The 23574-nt window shown below is 46.4% G+C and overlaps 1 protein-coding gene across 3 annotated transcripts in view; it reads left to right on the top strand.

The window, feature by feature from the left end:
• HIPK2 (homeodomain interacting protein kinase 2) overlaps positions 1-21513 on the top strand; it is a 129899-nt gene extending 108386 nt beyond the window's left edge. For all 3 annotated transcript variants that reach the window (XM_054631154.2, XM_054631155.2, XM_077178279.1), the window contains exons 10-15: positions 2427-2569; positions 2886-3059; positions 5880-6158; positions 16572-16819; positions 17827-17987; positions 19788-21513. In XM_054631154.2, the coding sequence (XP_054487129.1) occupies positions 2427-2569; positions 2886-3059; positions 5880-6158; positions 16572-16819; positions 17827-17987; positions 19788-20249 (1467 nt within the window). In that variant the 3' untranslated portion in view covers positions 20250-21513. The remainder of the gene's footprint in view (positions 1-2426; positions 2570-2885; positions 3060-5879; positions 6159-16571; positions 16820-17826; positions 17988-19787) is intronic.
• The last annotated feature ends 2061 nt before the right edge of the window (positions 21514-23574 follow it).

Below are 23574 nucleotides of genomic sequence, written 5' to 3' on the forward strand. Positions count from 1 at the left end.
CATCTGATCTTGGCGGCTGCGTGTCGCTCTCCCAGCCGAGAGCTGTTCCTCTCATGCACAGCTGCTTATCTAATGCTCTTCAGCCTGGGCCATGCAACTGCTGTGAATGCAAGAGGAACTGGCCCCAGCAGAGAGTGCAGTGCCTCCAGAGCCCCCTTCTGTCTGTCCCCTGCTTTATTTGTCCCACTGATGAGGCATGGTGCTGCTCCTTGTGCTCCCAGCACTGTGGAGTACTGTCAGGCTTTCTCCCCACGTGCCCAGCACATGGCACAGGTTTCTGTGTTTGCACTCCTCAGATAAAGCCTTACTGCATCCCAGTGCAGCTGGCATCCAGTTCCCTGTGCATTTTGTACAAGACCAGATGTCCCAGATGAAGGACAGAGGGATTCAGGGCAGGAGGCACTGACAGAGCTTGAGCATCGTGTCTGGCAGCTGTGTGTCTGCAGCCTGTGGCATGGAGCTAGGCAGTGCAAGGCAGAGCAAGCAGCCTGCAAGATGCAGGGTCAGTGGCTAAAGTAACTTGTTTGTAACTTCTCTGGGTCTCCTTTTCATCCTCTCAAGCAGGTGTGGTCCACATATTGTATGCACAGAGACCAGTGAAAGGAGACTGATCCTGTCTTTACTCACAGCTCACTGCAGCTTCAGATTTCAAAAGAGGCAAAGCTGTACAGTTTTCTAGCAGGCTTCTATGGTGTGACCCAGAACTGTCCCCTGCCCTTGAATAACACCCTGGATTCTTGATTTTCTCTCCTTTTAACTCCTTCCCAACTACATTTCCTGCAGAGTTCCTGCCACTGGCTTTCAAAATGTTACTCTGTTAGTTGTTCCTGCTCTATGTCTGGAGTACAATCTTGGTCCCTTCAGGGGACCCACCAGCTCCTGAGGACAAGGGCCAGAGCATTGCTTCACCACCCCACCAAAATTTCATAGTAATGCACTGACTGGGAACAGGCTGCAGCTGCCAGGACAAGCCTTCCATGTGTAAGCACAGCACACAGTGCTGGTGGATCAGCCTAGACAAGTCTTATCTGCAGATTAAATGATTCAGTGGTCCTTACCTAATAAGTGAGGAATTTGTGCCTAGGCCCTGACACTGCATCTAAATTTATGCACTGCAGTCGGACAAGGAGCTTAGATTTGTTCCATTCCCTTCCTGAAAAGGGAGGAAGCAGTTGTGTCTGCAAGTAAATCCAGGTAGTCCCCTGGGATTGACTTCAACAGTAGTTCAGTCTCCTCTTTTAAAGCAAAGCTGAGGTAAAAAAAGGAAAGAGAATAATAAGAAGGCTTTTTTCTTCCCTGATCTTTTTGTGCCTTTGCCTCATCCTTTTACCTGCTCCAAGCATCACCAGTCCATGGTTGTGGCTCCCTTGATGAAGGGCTCTCAGGAGCCTTGTGACTCTCCATCCTTTGCAGATGTTGCTGAGAGGCCTCACTATAGCAGCCTTTTGATGTAACTCAGCAACACAAAAAGTTACAAGATGATCAAACTTGGGAGTAGAATTGGGAAAAAATGTTTTTTTTGCAGGGTGGATTGTTTTGGGGTTTGTGTTACTGGGGGACAGGAGGGAATCATGGGGACAGGGGGGAATCATGGGGACAGCTAACACAATCCTTGTGAGGGTGGAAAAGGGGACAAATGCATGCCTGGAAGAAGCCTCCTCTCAAATTTAGCCTCCTTAGAGCAGTGGGATAACACAACACAGCTCCAGTACAGTAGTGCAGGTTGGGAGTAAGGTGGGCTGTAGTTGGTACCCCTGAGTTCCTCAGCCCAGCAGCAAAAAGCTGCCAGAGCCACATTTGGGCAGCACATAGCTAAGACAGTTTCCCATGTCGAAAAAACCATCATCTGCCTTGCATGGAGTCAATGGAGTGGGAGCAACCTGAGTCATGCCTGTGGCAGCACAGCTGGAGGGGTGATTGCATAGCAGAATGATGGCTCAGCTCAAAGGGCAGAGATTTTCCACCCTCTAAGAGGGGGGAAAAGTTGGAGAACACGTGGAGAGGGACAGGTATGCAATGTGTAGCTGTGCATTACTTGAGAAAGTAAGCTGGCTGTATAGAAAGGGGAAAATAACAATGGAGCCATAGTGTCTAGCTGGTCTGGAGAGTCAAAATTAGAAGGTGCTAAAAAATTTGATGTTCGGTTAGAAATGCCACCAAGTTTTGATCCCTTCTATTCCCTGTTTAACCTAAAACACAGCTGCTGCTTTGTATGGCAAGGATTTTTTTTTTGCCCCTCCTTTGCATTCTCTATATTTATAACTATTCCTGCTTATACTGTGGTTTCCTATCAGTGACTGAAAGGTGGTAAGAGCCGTGTAGCATGACCACGATCACTATGAGAGGCCCTAGATGAGTGTGGACCATCTCTCATGTTCAGTGCTCGATGCCTTTTGCTAAGGAATTGCTTTCCCTCTGTCTGGCAGCAAGCATGGCCCAGTGGCACTCAGCAGATCCTGCTCCCTCCTGCCTGGCAGCAGCTGACCGGGGTGGCCACCCACACTTCTGTCCAGCACGCCACCGTCATCCCGGAGTCCATGGCAGGCACCCAGCCGCTGGCAGACTGGAGGTAAACTGGGGAGGCTTGGAGGAGCCATGAGGGCTGGGGTCTTGTGAGGCTACAGGGCAGAAGGGAGAAGGGCAGCAGCCTGTGACACCACTGTCTGACAGGTGTGGGAGACTTCTCTGCTCCATGTCCTTGGAGTGGAACGCTGTGCCCACACCATGCCTTCAGTCTGTTCCCTGGGGAAAAGGCTCCGTCCTGGGAAGGCTGGGAACCCAAGAGGCCCCGGAGGAGAGGGCACCTCAGTGAAGGGTGGTGGGAGGCTGCGTGGAGGAGCCTGCAGGCTGCAATCTCACCGTGTGCCCGTGTCCCCGCTGTGCAGGAACACGCACGCCCACGGCAGCCACTACAACCCCATCATGCAGCAGCCCACGCTGCTGGCCAGCCACGTGGCCCTGCCCGCCGCCCAGCCCGTCAACGTGGGCGTCGCTCACGTCATGCGCCAGCCGCCCGCCGCCTCCGCCAGGAAGAGCAAGCAGCACCAGTCGGCTCCACGGTGAGTGCCGCGGCTCCAGCCCGGCCCCTTCTGACCTGCTGGCAACAGGGGTGCTCCCTGACACCTGTGGGGCAAAACAGGTTTAGTTCCACAGCTAGAGAGGGATTAGATCACACATTCCGTGATGGGGGTCTCTGCTGCCTTACCTCTTTGGTACCCAGGAGGTGTTTTATACCCAGGGGTGTTTTATACCCAGCAAGCATCGTTTTGTGTGGGAGGTAGTGGCTGGAGAAGATGGAGAATGAAGATGGAGGCTCAGGACCTGTTCATACAGCTTGTTACACTGCTGCAATTACCCAGAGCCTTGTGGTCACAATGATTTAAAAACATAACCATATTCTCAGGTCAGTGTGATGCAATGCCAAGTTGCCACACCTTTTCTTCCCATGTCCTCTGGAAGAAGCACTCCTCAGGAGTTGCAGTGTTGCAGCTTGAATGGCTGCTAGCAAAGTCCAGGGTAAAGAAGCAAAAAAGCGTTTGCATAATATCCATAGATGTTTAATTCAGCCATGAGGTGAGATGTTCCCCTCTCCAACACCCACTCCCCCCACCAAGGTCCTGCTCTCTCCCCCAGGGGCCTCCCAGCTGACCTTGGCCTCCAGGCAGCATCCAGGTGAGGCCCAATCAGGGAAAAGGGAGGGAGAGCCTCAGGAACACCTCTGTTCAGGCATAGGAACAGGGGCAGGAGCCAGGTGTAACTTAGGAGAAGCCCCTCTGGGGCCTCCACAGTGCAGCACATGCACCTTGAGGAGGCTGTATCTTCAGGAGTGTGTGCCTGATGTGCACACACAAGATCTGCCCTTTCAAAAGCAGTGGGGTGATGCCAGTCTTATGAGCTTTACTGCCACGGGGAGTGGAGGACTGGGGTGCCTTTAGGCCACCTAAGCTCTCTAGCTCCTAACATAGGTCATTAGCCCCTCTCTTCAACAGTCCACACCAGCAACAGACACCCATTATTATACCCTGGCCTTATTATAGTTATGTCAGCATAAAACAGGGAGCATTTTATAAGGATATCTCATACAGAGCAGTCCTTAGCATCTGTCATCTCTCAATAGGACTATTTGGCTCTGGAAGTAGGAGAAACTCTGGGGTTTCTTGCACAGCTCGGATGATAGGATGGTTGCAGTGCCTGTCACAGCACTGCAATCCTGTTCAGAGGACAGGGCTCATCAAGATGTATGGGCAGCTGCTCTGGAAAAGGTCCTCTGGGCTGTGCAACTAACACACTTCTTTTTTAAAATCAAAAAACACAAAACATTGCAGGGGAGAGAACCAAAATGGGTCACCACTTGTGCAGTGGCAATAGCTTGAGCTTGTGGTTTTCCTGGGTGACTGGACTGGTGCCAGAGTGGCTCTGAGTTCACAACCAGTTCAACTCAAGTTAAGAGGCCACTATTTAAATCCTTCCCATTTATCTGCTCTCTAATGTTGGATTTACTTTGGGTGGGCTCCAGCTGTCTTAGTCTATTCATAACATAGAGAGGCAGCTCTGTCCCCAGCTAGCCAGCAAAAGAGAGTGCCTGTGTCAGCCAGTGTGCCTGTGCAGGGCCTCCCCTCTCCTGTCACTTTAGGGTGGGGTGGCTGTGTCCAGCAGGGATGGGGCACTCTCAGAGTAAAGGGTTTCTACAGCTTCATTGACTGTGACTCTTTTTGTGCCAAATGAGGAACCGTGCTCCTTTGGAGAGGAGGGTGCTCCACGCTCCTCATTGGTATTCAAAAAGCACTTTGAATGCTACTGTGCAGCCATTTGTTATGCAAAAGAGCCTGTGTAAGTTGGTGTAGTGTGATATACTGCCAGGGTGACTTCCTTTTGATGGATGCCACCTATTCCTTTTGTTAGCTTTCGGGCCAGGCTGAACATGCAGCCCAGGCCCCACAGGAGAACAAAACCAGAACTTTGGGGTTTTCTTCCTTTTTGAATCTCCAGATGTTCTGCAATAGCAAAAAGAAACACGACCAAGAAAGGAAGTGTGGGAAATTAGTGAAATGGCCTTTAGTCAGTGTGCTTTGGTAAATAACCCCATCTGTAGACCCACACTGATAGTTTGGCTGATAGTTTTGTGTTTGGATCCCTGATCCAAGTGTCACTTTTCCAACTGGTCAGGCAGGGAAGCTGAAGTAGGAAAACTGGGAATGTTTCTCTAATGTGTAATAAATATATTGTTTATTTCTTTCTGATTTATATGTTGTATGCTGCTTCACACAGGAATGAAACTGAGTATATGTCCTCCCATCTGCCTGCTCTCATCTGTGGGACACCACTGTCCTAGAGGATAAAGTATTGAGCAGGAAATGTTCATTGAAAAAGATCCTTAAACAGCAATTCATTTCTGTTGATAAAAGCGGTTTTCCTGATAAGTGTTTGTAGTTTTCCATAACAAATTCTAATTTTACCTCTATTTTTTTCTGGCCAAAAAGTATCATGATGAATCCATGCAGGATGCAGGAGGAAGGGATTATCATTTGGGTGGTTCTTCCTCCTGTGTCAGCCATGCTGTGCCTGCCTTTGTTCTGTGTGTCTAGGCTTTGTGGCTGGCCTTTACCCTCCCAGTGCAAACTCCTGAGAGGCAGCAGTTCTAATCTGGAAATTTCCAGGGAAAACAAATTTGAATTTTTTATTAAAATAAACTACTTCTCAGACAATTACATGAATAAGTGATGCAAGGCACTGTCTTCTTTGAAGAGGTGACCGTGCCAATTTTGCAGTTTCCCTAGACTCCGTAAATCAGCGCTGCTGAACCAGGACTCCAAACTACGGCAACAGGCGCCTCAAGCACGCAGAGTTCTAACCAAATAACGCCTTTCCCTCATTTCCAGCAATGCATCCACCTATGAAGTTTCATCCTCCCAGTCCATCAGCTCGCCCCAGCGGTCGAAACGAGTGAAGGAGAACACGCCTCCTCGCTGTGCCATGGTGCACACCAGCCCTGCCTGCAGCACCTCGCTGACGTGCGGCTGGGGGGACGCGGGCGGCGGCGCGCGGGAGCGGCAGCGGCAGACCATCGTCATCCCCGACACCCCCAGCCCCGCCGTCAGCGTCATCACCATCAGCAGCGACACCGACGAGGAGGAAGAGCAGAAGCATGCACCCACCAGGTGAGCTGCTGCTCTCTGTGTGCAGGGCAAGGAGAGAGGGGTGTAGAAGTGCCGGGTTTGTTGTTGTTGGAACGGCTCCCGAGGTATTAGAAGTCTCTTTTTACAGCCCCACGCTCGAAGAAGAAATCGGGATTCCTCAGCTCTGGTCTTCAAGGTTGTTTATTTTCTCTTATCTAATACATGCTTTTTCAGACCTGCAGAGGTCTGTTCAGCAGGTCAGGTTGAGGCACACTGACCGCCCTTGGGGCAGTATTATCTTTTTATACTAAAAACTACGTGTTTATTTACAATAATTTTCCAATATCTATCACCTATGTTAGACAGTCTGTCTCTACCCTAAACCAATCCAAAAGTGCCAACATCACAGCAGAAGATGGAGAAAAAGAGCAAGAAGGAGAAAGAAGTACATGCCCAGATTCCTCCATCTTGCCTCCTGAACCCCCATTCTAAAAACCCCAAAATTCTACATTTTCACCCGGTGATAAATTCACTATCATTCTGTTCAAACTTTTGTGGCTTGTAGCTCCTCACACAAAGTTGGTAATTGTTTCCATGGGTTAAAATCGAAGGCACAGGTGTCTTTGATTCCTTGCTAAGGTCTCTGAGCCCCTGCCGGGGTCTCAAGTCCTCCAGGGCAGCCAGAGGAATATCTTGGGTTCTGACATAGAAGTGGTTCTGGGGGCTATGTTTGCGTCTCATCAGCCAGGTTGTCTTTGATTTGTGAGGAAAGTGACTAGCTGAGGACTATAGATTCAGGTGATGCTCCCTTCTCTGCTGTACCTCTGCTGTGTTACCTTGGAGAAGTGCAGTAGTCTCTCATCTGTAAGAGGAAAGAGCAGTTTTCTCTATCTCCTTTTTGTGGAAAGAAGACTTTAGCTAGCCTATGGTGGTGAGCCTCTGGAAGTTGGACATCTGTTTGAAACAAGGACAGAAAGAAGGGCTTAGAAGGAAGGGACCTTAAATTTGCCTTTTCTCTTTCTAAGTGATCCAAGCATCTGTAAAGAGCATTAAATGACATCTTCCATATGTTTCTTTCATATTTTCTTTCAAAAGCTCTCAAAAACAGCAGTTCTGTCATAAATACTCAATAATGATAAATATATTGCAAGAGAGTTGCTCAATCTTGATTGTGTTGCCAAAATATCTTTGAACTGTAGTAAAAGTGGCAGAAACTGCTTTCTGTCTGACTCTGCAGAGAGGCATAGATGAGGCTAGGAAGTGGGGGCTGAGTTTGCTCCTCAGGGAATTAACTCATCCAAGTGAACAGCACAACCCAGGACTGCTGCCATCGTTGATCATCCCTTGTGGATCAGAAAGAACTTAATTTTCTAGAACTGTCCTTTCAGCACCTTTCATTACATGCAAGTGCTCTGGGTTTCCCATCTGATGCCAGTCACAAGATGTCACTCTGCTTTATAAGATGTAGAGAAGTAGCTTTGCAAACAGCTGAATAATTATACCATCTCTATATTGGTAACTGAGATAGGAAACTTTTAACCTTATCCTTCCAGTGTTGTTGAGAGAGGATTATTTTTTTACTTATTTAGAACACAGTGCATGGCAGATTTTCCTTTAATCACCAGAGATACCTCTCTGTATCTCTGCATCTTTGCAGTGTGGTGATAAGTAAAGCCTGCAAATGTGCACAGAGCAGATGTGACACATTTGGCCCCCAGGAGCTAAAAATCTGTAAAGAAAAGCCATATGATTCAGGCTGGAATGTCAACATGCTTCCCAACAGCCACCACTATTTCCCATTCCTCTCTCTGTGCTAGTGAAACCACTGGGCAGTAAAGGCTCAGTGCCTCTCAAAGCCAGCCTTGCCATGAATGTAGTGGTTCACAGGACAGTGTAACATATTTCACTTTAAAAATAAATTTAAAAAAAATTAAAAATTGCCACCACATTCCATGCTTAGATGGGGGAAGAAAGCATGTTTCCTGAAAGAGTTGCATGAAGACTGATGTAAAAGTCAGGGGGACTGTAAGTAAGGAGCCCCTACTTCCAGGGCTCTTCTGGGAAAGGAAGGGCGAGACAAAAGAGATGCTGAAAACTCAAGGGTCATGGGAGCTCTTTTAAAGCAAGTTTACCCATAGTGCTGATTCCAGGCTTTGGGACATTATGTCCCAATCCTTAAATTTACCATCTGAGTGTCATTCTTGGGTCCAGAGAGGGGTGAAGAAAAGAAGTGGCATACTGCAGCCCCTTCAGCCAATGGTTCTCTGCTCTGTTTCAACTTTGCTTCCATGTGACTAATTTTATTACTCAGCACCTCTCCAGAAAGACAGAACAAAGTTCAGGAACATGTCTAGAAACTGAGTTGAGAGTTTGAGATATTAAAAGATTAGAGTCTGCTGAAGGGCTTGAAAAGTTGTCGTGGGAGCCAGACATATATAAACAAACTGGCTTTGATATGACTAAAGCATATTCCGGACACGTTCCTGCCTGGGATCAGATCCCTGGCTACTTTTTGTATCCATATGGCACATCTATAGAGTGCCAGGGTGCCAGCATTCCAGAGAGGCCAGAGCTTAAGAGCTAGATTTAATTTCTGAGCCACATGGAGACACTATGTATGGACCTGAGTGAGTTAAATTTCCTGTGCAGATGTAACCAGAGCAAATGGAGAATCAGAGGTAGAGACACAGGTTAAAAACAGCATGGCCAGAATGAGAATTTTTTGGCCAAAGTCTCCAGGAGAGCAAAATCAATTTGCTCAGTACATTTTGACATGGGTAGATGTAAGACCAGGTTCTCAGCTGGAGTGAGAGTGTAACTTCCAGTCAAGGAAGCTGTATCAGCATTTAATGCCAATGAACTTTGTCCCTGCTGAAGTTGTTTCTCATTGAAAGTTTGTCTCATTCAGGAAAATGCCTCTAAGTTTTCTTGCCGATTTTTTTGGCTCCAAGAAAAATGGGACTGACAGTGAAGTATGTGTTTAATGTAATCAGGGCCCAAAGGTTCAGGATCTGAGTAGAAAATGAAACCATGCAAAGAATGCATTGTCTGGCTCATATATTCAAATATTACCATATTGGGTAATAGCTGTGGTGTGGGGGTGAAAATTTCAAGGAATCACTTGAAACGTGCTATTTTTCACATCCTAGAAACCTTGACTTTTTCTAGGTTAGAATATAGAAATCAAATGGCATTTGGCAGATCAAAGGTAGTTGCCTGATCACATCTTACTGATAGCAGTGGTAACTTTGCATTACCTTCCCTGGCATTGAATCAGTTCCTGAATTTGCTACAGCACCTCTTTCTTTTACTTCTTCCGGGGCTAGAAATTGCCCTTTGACCCATGAGACTAAAAATGTTTATTTTAGTGATTCCTCATTGAAAAGAGATTGGTTGTGAGAAGTAGTAGATCCTTTGCTGATGTAGAAGTTTGTCAGTCTCACTTTAAGAAGTACTGGTAATATTGCTAAAATATGATACTGCTGATGCAGTAAAGGAGCCCTGCAGCTTGGATTTACTCAGACAGAAAAGGCTTTCTGTAATACCACAGAAGCAGAGAGAGCTTTTCTCATACAGGGAATGCACATTTTTTATTGGTGAAAGAAAAATCTGAAAAATTGTGAAGTGGGTAGGATTTTCCTTTTCCTGCTGAAGGGTAGGAAGCATTGTGTGTTTATGAAATACCAGCTGATCAGGAAGGCAGGACAGCACATTCTTCATTTTGCACTGTTGGTGAGTGTAGCTTGGTGTAATCTTTATAAAATCGATAGTCATCTCAAAATGTTGGGCTCCTGTTGGGTCGAGGGGCGGGCGAGGAGGTGTGAGATGAGCTCTGGAGGACCTGCTCGCTGGAGCCTTGTCAAAGGGGGCCATCTACTGGGCCCCAGCCCTGTGCCTAAGGCACAGTCACTCAGCTACAGTTCAGCAGGGCCCAGCCTCACAGAGGTGGACAGAGATTTTCAGGGGGCAAATTCCTGATTAGAAAAGCCATTTCATCAAAAACAAGGCATTCTTGCTGGCTACATTGAGGGTTTTTTCCTAGTAATGCCCTCAACAGAGTGAAATCTGGAAGAGCTTCAAAACTACAAAAAGTTTCAACCTTGGTTTAAGGGAAGAAAGTGCCAGGAAATTAATTAAGTAGCAGACTTCTCTTTTGTGGTTTAATGAAGTGTTTTGTTCCTTCAAAATGTAAGCAAATAATAGGAAAATTAATTTGAAATGGTCAAAATAAAAAGGGAACATTTTTACGAAATGGAACTGTTTTTACCTGGTTTCTGCTGCTCACAAAGTTTTGCATGTGATATTTTGTCCTATAGAACAGCAGGGAAATAATGGCTTATAAAGAGCATTTTAAGAACAGGAACCAGTTCTGTCACTCTGTTTGTTTAATGAGCTTGTACACTCTCAGCTCAGAATACTTTACAGAGAGCTTTCATAGGCCAAAGAGATTTCAGTGTTGTGCTGTAAGACAATAACTCCAACTGTTATTTATTCTGAATGGAAGATATTAGGTGTCTAACCATTACTTGCAAAGCACTGTGAAGAGAGTGAGACAGAAAGCAGATTGATACCTGTTTTTAAAAATGTACTCCTTTTTAATTTCCCTACTTGCTCTTGCAAGAAAGTCTAGTGGACGGGGCAGCTGACTGATGGTGCAAGTGCAGTCACAGTGGTCGGAGCACACACTCAGCAAGTAGCACATAGTAGGGGTTAACTGCTCCCCAGCATGCACCTTCACCTGCTGCACTGGTTTAAATGTAAATCCTCCCTTGATTAAATATTTCTGAAGCTTAGAAGTGGAGAGAAGGCAAGAGCTGAGACATGGAACAGAGAGGCACAAAGGCACCTTGGAGCTGTGGCAGGGAGGGAGAGCACACAAGGTCCTGGGGAGAGATGCACTGGGCTGCACTGGTGGTCCAATGAGGGATATTTCTGCATCCATGCATTGTGCTGCACTGGTGGTCCAATGAGGGATATTTCTGCATCCATGCATTGTGCTGCACTGGTGGTCCAATAAGGGATATTTCTGCATCCATGCATTGCAGAGCAGGGCAGGAGGAAGGGGTGGAAAGAAGGGGAGTGGATGTGGCTGTTGTGACATGCCCAGGTGACCTCCCCTCCAAGCAATGAGGGCAGCAGTTAAGGAAAACATGACTCTCCTTGAAACAAAACAATGATGGCCTTCAGCTGGGTGGTTTTGGGGATGCTTCCAAAGAGGCAGGAGAGCCCCTCAGTTCCCCACTGCCTGTGCTGGTGTCATAGGTAACATCACTCCAGCTTGGTTTTCCATGGGATCCTGACAGTAATCACTGTATTTCTGGACAAGGCAGACTGACCACTGCTGTTGTGTTGGCATGCTCATTGACCATCTTCACTGGCACAAAATCCTTGTGGACTTGTGGGGTTTCCCCTCCCTCTTAAGATGGCAAGCTCTGTGGTGTAGTTTCTGTGTGAGTCTCACCTCTGTAACAGAGCATAAGCAAGTTTTTATTCACCTTGTTCACGTCGTAGTGCAGTGGTGGTGGAGCCCACTTCAGAAGACTTACACACAGAAATTGCTGGCAGGCACAAACCAGGTGTTTTTGTCAACTTGCTGATGTGCATGTGTGAGGAGCAAAACACCATTTGTAATTCTCTTTTGACATCCAGCCTATTGTGGCTGTGTTCTGCTGTGCATAGTAATGCACTGACTCTGCATAGCAATACACTGACTAACCACAGTCATTTGGTTAAAAGATTGCTGCCTTCCATCTCCAGAACACACTGACATGCAGCTAATACTTAAAATTACAGAAATAGACAGTAGCTCTGTCAGCAGACCTTCAGCAGCAGGACCTTTACAACCTGCTCAGCAATTCAGTTTTTATATGACTTAAATAGCAATGACACATGCTGTATAGCCTAATAAAATGGCCTCAGTGTAGTACTTGATAAATATTTCTTACCATCACGAATTCATAAAGAAGGTGAGAGCAGATTAACAGGTCAGGATGGAGGTTGAGCTGAAGAGAGGGGGCACGTTCCCAGCACTGAGCTATGCATGGCGTAAGATTTCAGCATGAGGAGACTGATTGCAGTTGTGGTGTGAGTTTTTGTTGGCTGACTCCATGCTTTCCTAGAATAGGTGGATTATTCTGAAGCAGCAAACTGAAAGGGTTTCATGTCATTAAGTTTTCAGGGACCTAGAACAGAGTTTTTGTGATGTGAGGTAAAGCTAACATGCCCTGGTGTATATGCATACCAGTTCAAAGGTACAGTTGTGCTCTGGCTGCCTTCATCCCCAAATGCTGGTGACCTTGAGAGCTAAAAGGCTCTGTTACTACAGTGTCAGCAGCACTGAAAGGTTTGTAGCTCTTGGAGTGAGCCATTTGCTGAAGAATTGCTCCCACTAGACACCATTTGGTTTTTCTGTGATTCTGCTGTAACTCAAGGTATTCAGGGAAAAAAAGATCCTGTTCCTACAATGCTGCTGCATACCAAACTTTTGAGGTAGGCATTCAGCAAGTAAAAATCATCTCAGGAGTTGTTGTCTCTGTCCTTATCTTTGGCTTATTGAGGTGGATTCAGCATTATTTTAGCACCTAGCTCAGCATCTTCCTTTCCTTAATTTCTATCACTCCTTGTTCTCAACATCTGTCTTCAGCACCTTTCCATTAACACTATCTCAGGTGACCGCCTTAGTTTCTTGCAGGGTGCCTGTGCACAGATTGTCTTCCTTCCTTTTCCTCTGTCAGGCTTCTCCTTGCTGGAGGGAATAGGGACCCTTGTCCATCTCTGCTGGCACTCCCAAGGATGGTATATGTTAGAGAGCCATCTCCAAGACCTGCTTCCACTTAAAAGGCACGGTCATGCTCTGTGTCTGCACACTGGACAGACATGGACGGGTTTGGGTCTAAGTTTGAGGATAAGCTCTTTAGGACCAGGTGGAAATGGGGTACTACTCACAAACTAATAATAAACATACAAAGCAATGCTCATTTTATCTGTGTTCCCCCAAAAGGGCTGACACAAACCCTGGCAGTAAGGGTTAAAAAGCCTGCCTGGCTCAGTGCTTTTCATTCTGTGTGGATAGATTCTCTGCCATTTCACCAGTCTTCCCCCCTCCCTCCTCTGGAGAATTTAAATACACCTTCCCACACGATGCAGGCAGGCACATGAACTGCCCAGGAGCACAGACCAACTCTCCAAACTACTAAATCACGTTTGCTGCTGCTTCTGTGCATGCAGGAGGGAAAGCAATTACCAGGCTTGGAGAGAGCTTAATGGGAAGGGGGCAAGACTTTTAATAGTATTTTTCTGTGTAAGCACAAACATCCCCAAAAGCTGTGGCTGAGTTATAGGAATACAGTAAGCTTGCTGAGTAGGCAAGTGCTGTGTCAACAGGTAAAAGCTCTCAGTCCTGATAGTTTGTGAGCAGGGATGGTGATCCATCAGCCTGGGCCTCACACAGATAACTCCTGGGTTACTGCAAGGTGGGAAGAGCAGCTGAGAGGGAGCTGGAAGGGGGAAAGCTGCTGGCTGCCAAGAAGGCTTTGAGTAGGGGGAATGCTAACTGCTCAATTTTCAAAAGCCTCCATTTTGGATTAAAGTGTATCTTTAAGCCTGTGAATCAAGTGATTTTCAGCATGAGTTGGGCCTTTGATGTTTTAGAAATTCCCACCCTTAATCTCTGGGGAAGGCTCTGGTATAGCAGGTGCTGAGCTCTGGGCACCTGCTATACCAGAGCCTTCCCCAGAGATTAAGGTTGGGCACGTGTGATTAGTCCGGAGTGAGGACTTCTCTGCCTGCTGTAACATTCACCACAGTTGTTACCTTTCCTAGAGACAGAAATCCACCTGCTTTCAGTGGAACTCCTCGTGTGCTTGACATGATGCAGCGTGCTGAATCGAGAGGCTGATCACTTGGGCCCTAATCCTGCAAATATTTACCCATGGGCTTTAGCTCTGTTACAGGAATAGCCCAGTTGACTTTGGGAAATGACATGTATTAGTAGTGCTGAGCACTTGCATAAGGCCTGGCAGGACCACAGCTCTGGTCCTTTTCAGATTCCCATCCATGAAATGAGTTAATACCCTGATATGGTCCCTTTCTCTGGAAATGTTTGGGTTTGGGGTCACTTACTTATTTAATCAAACAGTTATACTTGAATTTTTTATTGTAACCAAGGAGCTTTAACACTTTGAAGGAGAAAGATCCCATGGTCCCTGCTTTGACAAGCCCTCGATCAAACTGGTGAAAAATATGCCCATACTAAAACAATAAATAGCACAGATTACACAGAAAATTACCCTTCCAGTTCTACAGCTCAACTTTCTCATGACAATTGTCAGCTGAGGGCAAGTATTTCCAGTTCAGCAGCTCAGCCACTTAGATCAGGAAGGGACTGTAAAAGAACAGTTAGACCTTATCAGTTGTCAGAAAACTCTTTAGTGACTTGATTTTTCTTTATAAAATGTAATAACTGTCAGAGATAAAGAATATATCTCTCTTCCCAACTGGCAGCCAAGGGTAGCTGCAAAGGGCAAGCAGCATGGATACTCATAAATGTGTGATTACAGGCCTTTCTACTGATGGAGAGGGGAATATTGATACAATATTAGTCATTTTTATTGGCTTAATATTCTTCTTTCATAGCAGCATATCCAAACTGCTACATCTTTCTTCACACACAGTCATTGTCCATCTAAGATGCACTGCTGCTCTCTCCATTTCTAATCCAGCGCATTCCAGCTCCTTGTGAAAAGCCAGAATATGAGGGTTTGCTGTTGTACATTTTCCTTGTCAATCCATCCCTGCCCCTGGAAGGATTTCTTTCCAACTGTGCACTAGCTCCCTCTCCTTCTCTATCATCTGCCCAGTTTCAAGTTACAATCTTTTAGGATGGCAGGGGCCTCTCAAAACATGTTTTTCACTGTGAGTAGAGCAACATGGTCCTTTGTCCTCCTTGGGGCACACCAGGACCCTGTGATGATAGCCCAGGGAACATCTGTGTGATGGGAACTTGGTTGTGAATGCAGCAACCCAAGTTGTTCTTTAAAGGGAAAAGAAAACAGATTTCCAACCCAGAGTCTTGGGATATGGGGGGTGAGTTGCAGGTTGTGAAAGCTGAGAGAGAGGCTTTGGGCATGGGCAAGTTGAAGGGAACCCACCAGTGCTCCTTTAGGACTGTGAAAAATAAATAAGGCAAACAATGTCCTTGGAAGGAAACTGTTCTCAGTGTCTGCTCCACCTTCCTTTGGGAAAGAAGCAGTGCTGAGACCAGGGAACAAACAGCTCCATCACAGACCAGATTAATCAGCTGTTCCCTGACTGGACTAGCCAGACTGAGAAAATGGAGAGGGCGCTCCATGGGAAAGAGATCTCTCTCTGTTTAAAGTGCACACTCATGAAGTTAAGATTCCTTTTTCTCCATGGCATTTCTGTTCCTGTTGGGGCTGTTTCCACCATTAAGCCTAATTACTTAGCTTTTTATGTGCTATCCATTTCTTTTCATCATTTTAAAAACTTCAGTTGCCATAACAACATAATGCAATCAGTGAAACATAACAGCTATTTTCTGTAGTCAAGGTCTGTGCACTGTCAAGGATGTGAGCCATTTAAGCAAATCTTCACCATCCCCCTTCCTCCCTCCTCTTTCTCACTCTCTCTTTTTCTCCCTAAACAAGCTCATAACAGGAAGGAGAAACCATGAGGAATAATTAGACACAATAGCCTGAGCAAATCCCAATCGTACTCATGCAGTCTAGTCTAATGAACTTCCAGCACTAATCTTGGAAGTGTTGATGTGCCTTTTTAATCACTTTTTTGATGTCATAGATAGATTAGTTGCAGCAGGACCTTGATAATCTACACTAGAGTCAGGAGAACGAGAGCCTGTTCAGAGAAATTGAAGAAAATCAAGAGCATTGCATACTTTGTTCATTTCTCTCTCATTCGTTCCTCATTTTCAAATGCTTATTGAGAATATGTGTCCATTGTACCATCTTCGTAAATAGAATGGTGTGTGTTTTGTAGATTCATGGAATTCAAGCATGAAAAGTCATAGCATCTATTATTAAATCATTGCTGAAAGGCTGGGAGAAACCGCCACGTTTTTGTGTGGGTGGTGAGACTTGCAACAAAGCATAGTATAACTGCTGGGCTTCTACTGCACACATACATAAAAAGCAGTCTGAAAATAAATCTGGCAGTCTGGTTCAGTGCTATTCTAAGCAGTGTGAATATAAGATATATCCACAACATCTTACTCACTCCTTGACCTCAGTGAAGGCTTTCCTGGAATAGTAACGAGGGAGTTTTGAAGCCCAGGATTTGGCTTAAGCAGCCTCTCTCCGGCAGAGGACTGAATGCTGTGCTTTGTCCTTAGGGAGCTCTTCTGCCATGGGCAGAGCCTTCTAATGGTGTCGAGTTGATCACTGCCTGTTCACTCTTTCCACTTGTCTGCTTGTGTTGCAGCACCTTGTCCAAGCAGAGGAAGAATGTCATCAGCTGTGTCACCGTGCATGACTCCCCCTACTCCGACTCCTCCAGCAACAACAGCCCTTATGCCGTGCAGCACCGCACAGGGCAGAACAATGGGAACAGCTACGACACCAAAGGGGTTCCAGAGACTCACTGCAGTGGGAACCCCCGAACCATCATCGTGCCACCACTGAAAACCCAGGCCAGTGAGGTGTTGGTAGAGTGCGATAGCCTGGCACCAGGTAAATTGCACCTCTTCCGTCAAGAAAATTAGTAAGAAATAAATGATTTATCTTGGAAGAATCTCATTGTTCAGTTTCATTTTGTTTGTTTGGTTGGTTTGTTTTCCAAAGAAACTGTGCTCCTGCACTTCTCTCAAGTGACACATCTGTTCTTGGTAGCCGTGTTGCATTATTTGTGTGCCCTGGTTCACTCAGGAGTCGTGGGTCAAGTGTCGGTCCCAGTTAGTTCTGTACAAACCCGAGAACAGAATGCAGCCTTTAGCCCAACATTTGACATGAAAGGCACCCAAATGCAAGTGTGAACCTTTGCTGCCTTGCCTTTCCATAGGCTTTCGTTAAAACGGGTAAGAGATTGAAAACGTGTGAATTTTCATCCCAACTTGTTGATGTTTCTGGGAAGAACATTTCCCCAGGATCTTCACTGTGGACTGATGAGGTTTGCTCATCCAGAACCTCTGCAATGCTAGATAGTGTGATGTGTTGAAAAGGGCTTTATGGTGGAAGCCTGGCCTGAAGCTGTGGGCTTTGAGCTACCTGGCAGTCCTTGCTTTGGATGCACTGCTGGTGAACACAAAGGCTCGAAGGGCGAGCTCCCCACCAGCTTCTTCTCCCTCCCTTCCCACTCACCTGACGTTAGGCAAGCCAGGGCTTTTTTAAGCTGTGCACACCATACTTTCCTTCCTCTCCTTGGGATTTGTACCTGCGTTGTACAGTTCTGCTGGCAGAACATTGTCTCATGGTTCTGAAGGATCTATAAAGCCTGCTCCAGACCTGCTTTGGGTCCAGTTAATCAGGTTTGTTTGTCTGCCTCTAGGATAACAGGTCTGTCGTGTATATCAAACCCTACTGAGGTGTTCTGTTACTTGAGAGAAACAGTTTTCTTAACCTGCTTCTGTTGTATGTCTCCTCCCAAAAGCCACTCTGGAGGAGACTCAGTGAGGAAAAGGTAGGGTGAGCAATTAAACAATGTCATGTAAGCTACAAATGTGTTTCCTTTCCTGGCACAGTCACCACCAGTCACCACTCATCCTCCTACAAGTCCAAGTCCTCCAGCACCGTGACCTCCACCAGCGGTCACTCTTCAGGGAGCTCGTCTGGAGCCGTTGCCTATAGGCAGCAGCGACCAGGAGCACATTTCCAGCAGCAGCAGCCTCTAAATCTAAGTCAGGTAAGTCAACCAAAACTGATTTTGGTGGTGCATCATCCAGCTATTACCTACCACTCCTCCATCGAGGGCTGTCCTGTTCCAGTCTAGTGGCAGTAGGACCCCGTGTTGAGTTTGATCAACTTGTTTCTACTTGACTGCAGACCTTGATCTTCCAGCTCAGGCAGCAGAGGGTAGTGCAGATCACACCCCTGAGTGGGCTGGGGGTACTCTTCCTGTGTGTTCTGAAGCCTGATGGTCTAAAAGAGTGAGTGGGAATAACAGGAGAGGGGAAATGCAGAGACTCAGCCACAAAGGAGTGGAGCAGGAGCATGTAGGAAGGTCTGAATTCTCCTTAGCTGTAAGTAACTGTGGGGAGAATATCTTCCAAGTGAAGAGAGTGCATGAGCCTGGCTTTGGGACTGGGAGAGAAGTCCCCATCAGGTGGGCCAAGGCAAACCAGAGCCATCTATGTATATAGGTGACCTCATGTAATGAGTTTGATCCATCCTGTGATAAAGCTGGGCTGAGATCTGGACAAATCCCATTTCTTGGCAGCATGCAGTTCTTGAGATGTTTCCCAGTCTGTGATCAGAACTCTCAGGGAGCTTCCCAGGAGCTGCAGGAAATAATGCCTTTTTCACATCCTGCACCTGGGGCCTCTCTCTTCCCAGAGGTGAGCTGAGAAGAGTAGGGAATTTACAGCTCAGGTACCAGTGTTTCAAGAGGAGAGAGTCTGGAGAGCTCAGAGGACAGTGCTGGCATGCATCCAGAGGTGGATATTAGCAGAACTGTTTGTTAAAAAGAAAAATAATTTGGTGGAGAAGAATGTCTGTTCTCCTTCAATATGCAGAGGAAATTTAAAAATGTGAACAAATTTTAAATATAAAAGTGTGTGAAAATGGAGGAAGTGGGCAAGATGCTCTTTGCAAGAGTTGGGGAAGAGTGTGGCTACCATATTTCCACAGTAATGGCACAGAGGGTACTTACAAAATAGATGAAAAGGTTTGGAAGAATAGAAGGAAATAGCATGGAGCATTTTCCTTCTTGTCTTCTAATTCCTGCTTTATTAGTAATTTAATACTCTGACTAGAAATGACTGGGAAAACTCCCTACATTTGTGTGCAATGCAAGAAAACAACTTAAAAAATCCCTGGAAAAAAAAAAGTACATTGGTCTCTTCCCACTGCTAGAAGTTTCCTGTGCTCAAGTAATTTTAGCTAAGGACAATGAGGGCACCAGGCACCTGCAGGATCTAATCAAGCTGAGAGTTTTCTCCTTAAAAAATAATGTGGTTCTTTTTACTAACCAAGGAAATCATTAACTGCAAATAAATTGCCTGTTCCAGGCATAGTTAGGCAATCTCATTCCCCTGAGCTATCTGTAGACCACAATTTGTCATCAGAGAGTTCACCAGCAAAAAACACTTGTTGCCTGAGCAACTGGACTTGAGCAAGATGTACTTGGGAGCTGGGCATCCAAGGTTGTGTCTTTTGGTAGGTGTGTCAGCAGGTTGTAGCTCAAACTGGGGACTTGCTTACCTTCTGGGGGTCATTTTGGTCCATGTATGAAACTACAGGGTTTCATACCCTGTAGTTTTGGTCAATGTATGAAACTACAGGGTTATCCTGAGCTTGTGAGGGTCCCACTGCTGTCACCCGTTTTCAAGGGAAGACTGGCTGGATGCTGAGGGTGTCAGGAGGAGCTTAGGAGACTTTCCTGAGGTTCTCCTGGTGTTGCAGGGAGGCTCCCAGACCCTACTGAGGAGGCAAAGAGCCATCTCTTGTCTTGTAACCACCTATCACTGTTGCTGTCTTTATCCAGGGCCAGCAGCACATCTCGACTGACCGCGCAGGGAGCCACCGGAGACAGCAAGCCTACATCACTCCAACGATAGCTCAGGCCCCGTACTCCTTCCCGCACAATAGCCCCAGCCACGGCACGGTCCATCCCCACCTGGCCGCCGCCGCTCACCTGCCCACCCAGCCCCACCTGTACACATACACGGCCCCCGCCGCCCTGGGCTCCACGGGCACCGTCGCGCACCTGGTGGCCTCGCAGGGCTCGGCCCGGCACGCGGTGCAGCACACCACCTACCCCGCCAGCATCGTCCACCAGGTCCCCGTCAGCATGGGCCCGCGCGTCCTGCCCTCGCCCACCATCCACCCCAGCCAGTACCAGGCTCAGTTTGCCCATCAGACCTATATCAGTGCTTCTCCAGCCTCCACAGTCTACACTGGATACCCACTGAGCCCCACCAAGGTCAACCAGTACCCTTACATCTAAACACTGGAATAAAGAGCGAGAGAGACACACCCGGCCCGGGGGGAGTGAGGCAGCCGCTTTTGTATTGAAGAACATGACAAACTAACAATGCAATGGGAGGCTCGCGTGAAACTTGAACGAAGGAGACTTTAGGAAGAAAAGAAAAAGAGGAAAGAAGGGGGAAAAACCAATTCTACAATTTTTATTTAAAAAAAAAAAAAGAAAATGGAAAAAAAGAACAGAAAAAAAATAAACCAGAAAAAAAAAAAAAACAACCATTCTGCACCAAACTAGAGAGAAAGAGAGAAGGAGAAGGACCCTCCAGCGGGTCCTGTCTTTTGAAGAACTTCACCAACAGACTTTTAAAGGTTATTTTCATCCAATAGTGAGCTGCATTTAGAAATTTGTTGTCCAGAACACCTAAAATGAAATCCATTAGGTTTTTAATCCTGTAGGTATATGGATTAGGGATTTATCCAGCATTTCAAAGGGTTTATACAGCAGTTTTTGTATCCCAGGGTATACATAGGTTTGGGGGGATTTTTAACAGAAAAAGAAAGTGGGTAAGGGAGGCTGAGGGTGGAGGACAAAACATTGTCCCAGTGCTCTAAATTTGGGCCTAACACTGCTACCCTTAAACACACCTGGGCAAAACAGGCCATGCAGCACTGGTTGAGAGCAGAAGCAATGGGGGTGTTTCTCCCTCTTCTTGAACACACTGGATAAATCCCTGAGAAATGCTATTCCTAAACAAGATCTCTAATAATGTATGTTGGATTTCAGTTGCTTTTTTTTTTTTAGTTTTTTTGTTTTGTTTTTTTTGGAAGTGTTCCTTTTCAATCCCTATCCATTTTAGTATAGGAGGAGACATTTTAGCTGCCCTCAACCCCCTGCCCCCAGCCCCGGTAGAATGTAGCACTATACAGGTCATACCCCTTTTTACTCTTTTGTGTTGAACTTCAACGATACCAATAGACTATTCCTCAATGTGATTGCACAAAGAAAAGTGATATAACATAGGCATGTAACAATGTGATTGTCCAGGTGTGTGTGTGTGCGTGCGTGTGTGTGAGTGCAGATGCTGCCTTCTCTCTGTGATGTGTTCCTCGGCACAGCCATTACAACTGTCACAGTCTTAGTTTTACATCATTCCCTCGTAGTGCCTTACCAAACTACAGACGCGGTTTAAGGGTTTACTTCCACTGGTACTCCTAGAAACTGACTGAGGCTAGTTGGAATTTACTCTCAGCTCTTTTTCTTTCTTCTTCTTCTTCTTCTTTTTTTTTTTTTTGGGGGGAGGGGGAGGGTGGGGGGGGATTGTTACTGCCGATTTTCTCCTGCTGGTGGTGTTGGGTTTTTTTCTCACGTCGTCAGTCGTAGCTCACTTGGCGAGGTGTTGGGGTGGCTCGTTGGGGTCAGAAGTGCATATAACTGGGTGTTTTGTCAAGCACTGGATGGGCTAGAAGCAACCAGGTCAGTTGTGAGGACCCAGAGAGTCTGGGGACTCATTTGTGGACTGGTCTGTTTCTGTCCTGTTGAAATAGCAGGTTTCCTCCCTGGAAACTGAATTCTCATTCTGCTGTTTGCTGATGTTCTCGATGGAATGGGAGGACAGTGTCCACCCTCATCATCAGGTTGTCCTGGTCATGTGTCTGAAATGGGAACAAAACTTTAGTCCTTGATAAGGGGAAACACTAGTTGTTGCCAACATCTCTCACTGTGTCTGTTGATGAGAAAGGGTCAGGAAAGGGCTGGAGTCCCAAAGCAAGCATGAGAAAATCCAGTTGAGAGAGTCAATCTCAGGTTTCTTAAGTGAAAAGAGTATTGTAATACATAGAGCCTTACCCACTCTAACATAGCTGTGACACTGTGTGCCTCCCCTGCTCTCTTTTCACCCACACCCCGAAAAACTGCCTGCAATGGCAGAGTGACCCTGGAACTGGAGAGTAGGTTGGTCCTCCACACCAAGGAATGCTACATGGTTGTTTTGTTTTCCAACAGTTGCTAAAGAGAGCCTTTCCTGTCATTGGTTTGGTTCAGCAGGGAGTTTCCCTGGTAATGGCACTTGCACTGGTGCATCAGTACCATCATGCCTGTGGATGTCCTGAGGAGGAAGGAGAGAAAGGAGTTTGGTAGAACGTTTCCATGAAAGCTGAAGTCTATGGGGCTGCTCAGTTCCACTCTACATTTCCTTGTAACTAGAGCATGGAGTAGTCAGGTGTTTTGCAAGATGCTGGAAAATAGCAGGTTTGTTGGCAGGGGGGTGAGGGATGGGTTCTCTGAGTGGCAGTGAGGAAGGAGGCTCTCTCAGGTTGGAAAAGCTGACAGAAGGACAAGCACAAATATATTGTTTTGTGGTAAGTGCTTGGCTGGCCTGGAAGACGAAGGGATCCTGCTATGCCTAGGCTGTTCAACAAGGCCATTGTCTTCTGGCAAACCACCAAATAACCTTCCTGGTTGCTAGCTCTGGTTCCTGGGCTACTCTTGCACAGTTTTCTTCTCCTGCCTGTCCTTCATTCCAGCTCAGTATACTGTAGATGAGGATGCAATCTCCCAGCAGCCTATGCACCTTACCCCTGCTCTTGTTTTGGAAAGACATGTCCCCTTTCATCTGAGGCAGGAAAATAAAGCCCTGCTCTCTCTCTTGCATTCCTCTCCTCTCTCACCAGTTTGGGAGCGAGAGCATCATGCTGCTTATGTCATGAAAAGGAAAGATAATGTTATTTTATTGTATGGTTATTATGATTATTATTTTATTATTATTATATTTTACTCTGGGTTTTAATTGCACACGCATTCCTTAAACTTTGTGGGTTTTTTTTTTTCTCTTATTGTTGTTATTGTTGTTTATTTTATTTCTCTTCATCAGTGGCATTGGAAGGGTTACTGTGATTATGAGAACTGCAGGAGGAAGGAGAAACGAGATTATTCCGATGATGAAAACTCTGCCACTAATCTGGGGGAGTGGGACCGCTCAGTGAGAGTGGTTACAGCCTTGAGGAGCAGGAGTTATCCTCTGGGTCACATCTGCATTTCAGGATAAGTCCAGAAACATTCAGAGGCCAACACCTGCTAGCAGCTAACATAATGATCTGTCAGGAGAGCTGGATCAAAGGCAGGTAAGGACCTTGGTGCCCCAGGGTCCAGCTCACCATCCCTTAGCTTGAAAGAACATTTATATGAGATTAAGACTTGTGCTCCAAGCCATGATCATTGAGCCCTTGCAAAGAACACAAGGCCACGCTACATATTAAGGGTTTGGTTTTCCTAAAGGAGGACACAGTTGGATGGCTCTCCAGAAGCAGGGCTATCGAAGGAGCCACAGCAGAGCTGCAAGGGTGGCTCT

Source organism: Agelaius phoeniceus, chromosome 5, assembly GCF_051311805.1.
Source record: "Agelaius phoeniceus isolate bAgePho1 chromosome 5, bAgePho1.hap1, whole genome shotgun sequence".
Taxonomy (NCBI): domain Eukaryota; kingdom Metazoa; phylum Chordata; class Aves; order Passeriformes; family Icteridae; genus Agelaius; species Agelaius phoeniceus.